At 34.9% G+C, this 4,336-nt stretch overlaps 1 protein-coding gene across 1 annotated transcript; it reads right to left on the bottom strand.

Annotated features, from left to right (window-relative positions):
• Nucleotides 1-462: 462 nt before the first annotated feature.
• On the bottom strand, nucleotides 463-3,647 carry LOC120255844 (putative polyol transporter 2). The gene is made up of 2 exons (XM_039263619.1): nucleotides 3,340-3,647; nucleotides 463-2,181 (listed from the first exon to the last, which is right to left on the bottom strand). The coding sequence occupies exons 1-2, from the start codon at nucleotides 3,455-3,457 to the stop codon at nucleotides 761-763; spliced, it is 1,539 nt and encodes a 512-aa protein (XP_039119553.1). The 5' UTR covers nucleotides 3,458-3,647; the 3' UTR covers nucleotides 463-760.
• Nucleotides 3,648-4,336: the final 689 nt, after the last annotated feature.

The raw sequence follows: 4,336 nt of genomic DNA, 5'->3' as shown, positions 1-4,336 counted from the left end.
CCTCATAATTGCTAGCAAATATGCTTTTTTTGGCTCATCCTTTCTTCGTTAAGAGGATTGTTGACTTCATTTGTCAATGTTTATTTCATAACCAATATAATTCACTAAAGTAATTTCACTTCAGACACAATTACTCCTATTATTTCATATATGATACTATTTTAATAAAAAAAAAATTTAATTATATCTTTTGGTTGTGTATAAGTAAGACAAAATTTTTATATCATAATTTTTAGATAAAAGAAATTTATTAAATTTTGTTGTACTTGAAAAATTACTTTATTTCATTTGCAAAACAAAAAAGTTGTGCTATGCTTCAGATTTCCACCTATCCAACAGAGCTGGAGTTTGCTTAATCTCATGAGTTGAAGTAGATTTAACTAATATTTTAGTATAAATTAAAATGTAATTTTTTTGTTCTTTTTAAAAAATAAAAATATGAAATCAAAATAAAGACAGACATATAAAACTCATTTGAATTTTATTCCTCATTAATATATATATATATATATTTTACATCTATGTCATTAACCATCATCACAAAGTCACAACAACATATACTAAACCTAATAATTACCTCATAATTAGACAACTATTACACCATTGTTTTTCCACTCTAACCCAACATTAACCATCATCACAAAGTCACAACAACATATACTAAACCTAATAATTACCTCATAATTAGACAACTATTACACCATTGTTTTTCCACTCTAACCCAACATTAAACTTTATTTCCAAAAACCCCCTTGAAAACTCACTTATTCTCATTCTTAACCAACTCAACTTCATTTCCCTCTTTTCCCTCCATATTCAAACTGTTCTTCTTCCCCCCAAACAACTCCTCTGTATCCTCAAGAGTTCTCCCTCTCGTCTCCGGCAACAAAGTGAAAAAGAAAACCCATGCCACCGCCGCAACTCCGGCATACAAAAAGAAGCTCCCGCCGATTGTTATCGCCTTATAAAGCGATATAAATGTCATAGTTATAACTCCACTAGTCACTCTATTCATCGCAACACAAAGACTAGCTCCCTGAGCTCTCAATCTCAATGGCAAGATCTCCGAGCTATAAACCCAAGTTATCGGCCCCGGTCCAATCGAAAAGAAGGCGACATAAGCTAGTATGCAAGTAATACACAACGCGATCCATGGAGTATTGTGTGTTTCATGGTGGTCGATGACAGTGAGGCCGAGACCGAGGCCGGAGAGTGATAGGATCATTCCTGCCACACCGGCGAGGAGTAAAGGTCTCCGGCCCATTTTGTCGATCATGAATGTGGCAACAAGAATGAAAATGGTTTTAGTGAATCCGACCGCAATGGTTGCGCCGAGCAGAGTTGTTTTCTTCTTGATGCCAGCTTTTTCAAAGACTCGAGGGCTGTAAAGCACGACGGAGTCGATACCGGAAGCTTGTTGGAAGAAGTGAATGCCGACGGCACAGATCATGATCCGGCGTACGGTTTTAGTGGGATGGATCAAGAGTTCAGCCCAGACACCGTCGGCGGCGGACCGGCGAGGGCGTTTGGGGACGGCGACGACGTCGGCGGTGCAGTCTAGAGGGATTCCGGCGGCTTCTTTGATTTCTTGAAGCCGGAGATGAGCTTCTTGTTGGGTTGTGGAGGTTTTGGAGAGGACTTTAGTGGCGTCGGCGAGACGGCCTTGCATGACGAGCCAACGAGGGGATTCCGGCATGGCGAGAACGCCGGCGGCGAGGAAGATGGAAGGGATAGCGCCAACGCCGAGCATGAAACGCCAGCCGAGGTGGAGTGGGAGACGAGCGAAAGCGTAGTTGGAGATATAGCCAAGAAGGATGCCGGAGTTGATGAAGACTTCAGGGAAGGAAGTGAGGAAGCCACGAGAAGAGGCCGGAGAAACCTCGGCGGTGTAGACGGGGGCGATCATGAGAGCGTAGCCAACGCCGATGCCGGCGACGAAACGGCCGATCATGAGGAAGAGGTAGGAGGTGGCGAAGCCCATGAGGAGAGCGCCGAGAAAGAAGATGAAGGCGGCGAGGACGAGAGTGAAGCGGCGGCCGATCCAGTCGGAAGTGTAGCCGGCGGCGATGGAGCCGGCGAGGGAGTAGAGGTTGAGGATGCCGATGAGGATCTCGATTTGAGTGTCGTTGATGTTTAGGTCGTCTTTTATGTACAGTGCTGCTCCACTCATTACTCCAATGTCTTTTTTTTTTTTAAATAAAAAAATAATAATTAATGTAAGAAAAGTAGTAACTGATATTTTAAAATAAATAAATAAATAAAATTAGTAAAAAAACAAATATAATTAATTTTTTTTAGGATACTGTAGTATGAATGCATGTGATTTATTTCTTAAAAACCATATGGTCTAGAGTGATGGGTGTTAATGATATAATGTTTAAAACAATTTTTTTTTCTTTTTTTTAAATGGATAGGTAACAAGTGGCCAAATTAATAACTCAATAACTCAACGAGTAAACTCGGAAGTTATTGTTTTAATACATTAAATTGACATTAATAGTATATGATCATAATTATTTTTTTTTAAAAAAAAAAGTGGATAAACAAAATTTTTTAAACAAAAGGACATATGCCTAACAAAACAATGGTTAGGAAAACTATAGATCAACTAAAAGAGGAAAAACAAAATAAAAGATTACTAGATAGTAAATAACCAGTAATAAAATAGAACGATAAAAAATTACAAGTAAACAATCAGTGATGTTTTTTTATAAAAATTTATATTTATCTTTGGGCTAGTTTGAAAATATCCAAGAAAATATTATTTTTTATATTATTTATAATTTTGTTAAATATTAAAGATCCTGCTAAAATTGTTATATATTAATATTAATAAATATCTTCCCAGATCTACGCTTTCGTAAGGCTCTTGTTTTCGCATCGTCATGTGAGCAAACGACCAAATAAATAAATAGCATTTAAAATATATATATACTTTTCATTTTTTTTTTCATTAGATGCATAAAATTGTGTGGTTGGAAAGGAAAAAAAAACAAAGGAGAAGGGGATAAAGTTCCTAGTGACAAGATTAGGTTTTTTCTTTTCAAATATTTAAAAAAAGTTTTTTTTTTTTCAAAGAAAACAACAAAACCTTTTGATTTGTCAAAACCATACAAGATAATTTTAGCTAAAAAGAAGAGATTCTTTTCCTCTAAATAATTTAGAAGAAAAAAACCTTTCTCAAGATATAGTACAACAACAAGAGAGAAAATAAAAACAAACAAATAATTAAATAAAACAAGGTTCACAACCTTATAAAAACTAGAATAAGATAAACCTATATAGCTAAATGTTAATAAGGACTAGAAAGAAAGAGAAAGAAAAAGAGAAAGAGCATACCATAACCTAAGAGAATGGAAGCCATGGAAGCAAGCATGGCACAAGCAAAGGCATAATTATTGTGTTTAGGACTAGCTCCTTGAACTTCAACCTCAACCATCTTTTGAAAGAGTTTCATTAGTGGCCACTTTAGCTTCTACTTGTTGCTCTCCTCCCATCTCTCTTTGGTTCAAAGAGAGAGTTAGGGAAAGACAAAACAAATGAAACAAATAGAACAAACAAAGCTCTTATGATGAAGAGATGGAGAGGAACAGAGAACAAGAAGACATGTGAGAGTATAGTGTGGGGGGTGATGGTGATTATATAGAGAAAGAAGAAGAAGAAGAGGATTTCTTATTATTATTAAAAAACTAGTTGGCATGAATAATAGAGATGCATGTATTAAATTTTTTTATGTGTATATAAAAAGGGAAAAAAATGACAGCTATATGTTTTGTGAGGACTCTTGCGCCAACCCCTTGACCGTTGGGGATAGGTCACTTATTGTCCTTCACTTACTGTTTAACTTTTTTTGAGAACCATTGAGGTTGGTGTGATATTTTTTTATTTGGCTGATTTTTTATTAGTCTAGGTAATTTTTAAAATTAGATAACTAGCCTTTAGATTTTTTTATAATCAATATAATTTTTTTATAGATTAACCCAGCGATAACTACCAGGCAGGTGTCGAACCTCTTTCGTCCTTCTATCCAGAGTTGTATGGCAAGGGTTTCTCTATGAGACCATGAATTAGTGCTTGTTACTTTTGTATAAAAAAAAAAAATCTAGTTTTTAAAATTTTTTTACTTGGTTTTTGTAATTGAAAAGTTTTTAATCATAACATTATTTTTGTTTTAAAACAATAAATCACAATTAATTGAATAAAAAGTAGTAAAGTGCAATCAGATAAATATCAAAAGTCAATATAAAATGATACAATTAATAAACCATCAAAACAAAGAAAGTTTTGTTTCCATTGGTACTAAATGTAGGCATTACAAAAGAAATAAAGAGAACAT

The sequence above is a fragment of the Dioscorea cayenensis genome, unplaced genomic scaffold (assembly GCF_009730915.1).
Source record: "Dioscorea cayenensis subsp. rotundata cultivar TDr96_F1 unplaced genomic scaffold, TDr96_F1_v2_PseudoChromosome.rev07_lg8_w22 25.fasta BLBR01001216.1, whole genome shotgun sequence".
NCBI classification, from domain to species: Eukaryota; Viridiplantae; Streptophyta; class Magnoliopsida; order Dioscoreales; family Dioscoreaceae; genus Dioscorea; species Dioscorea cayenensis.
Note: the sequence above shows the minus strand (reverse complement) of the source record. Positions and strands in the feature narration are given on the sequence as shown.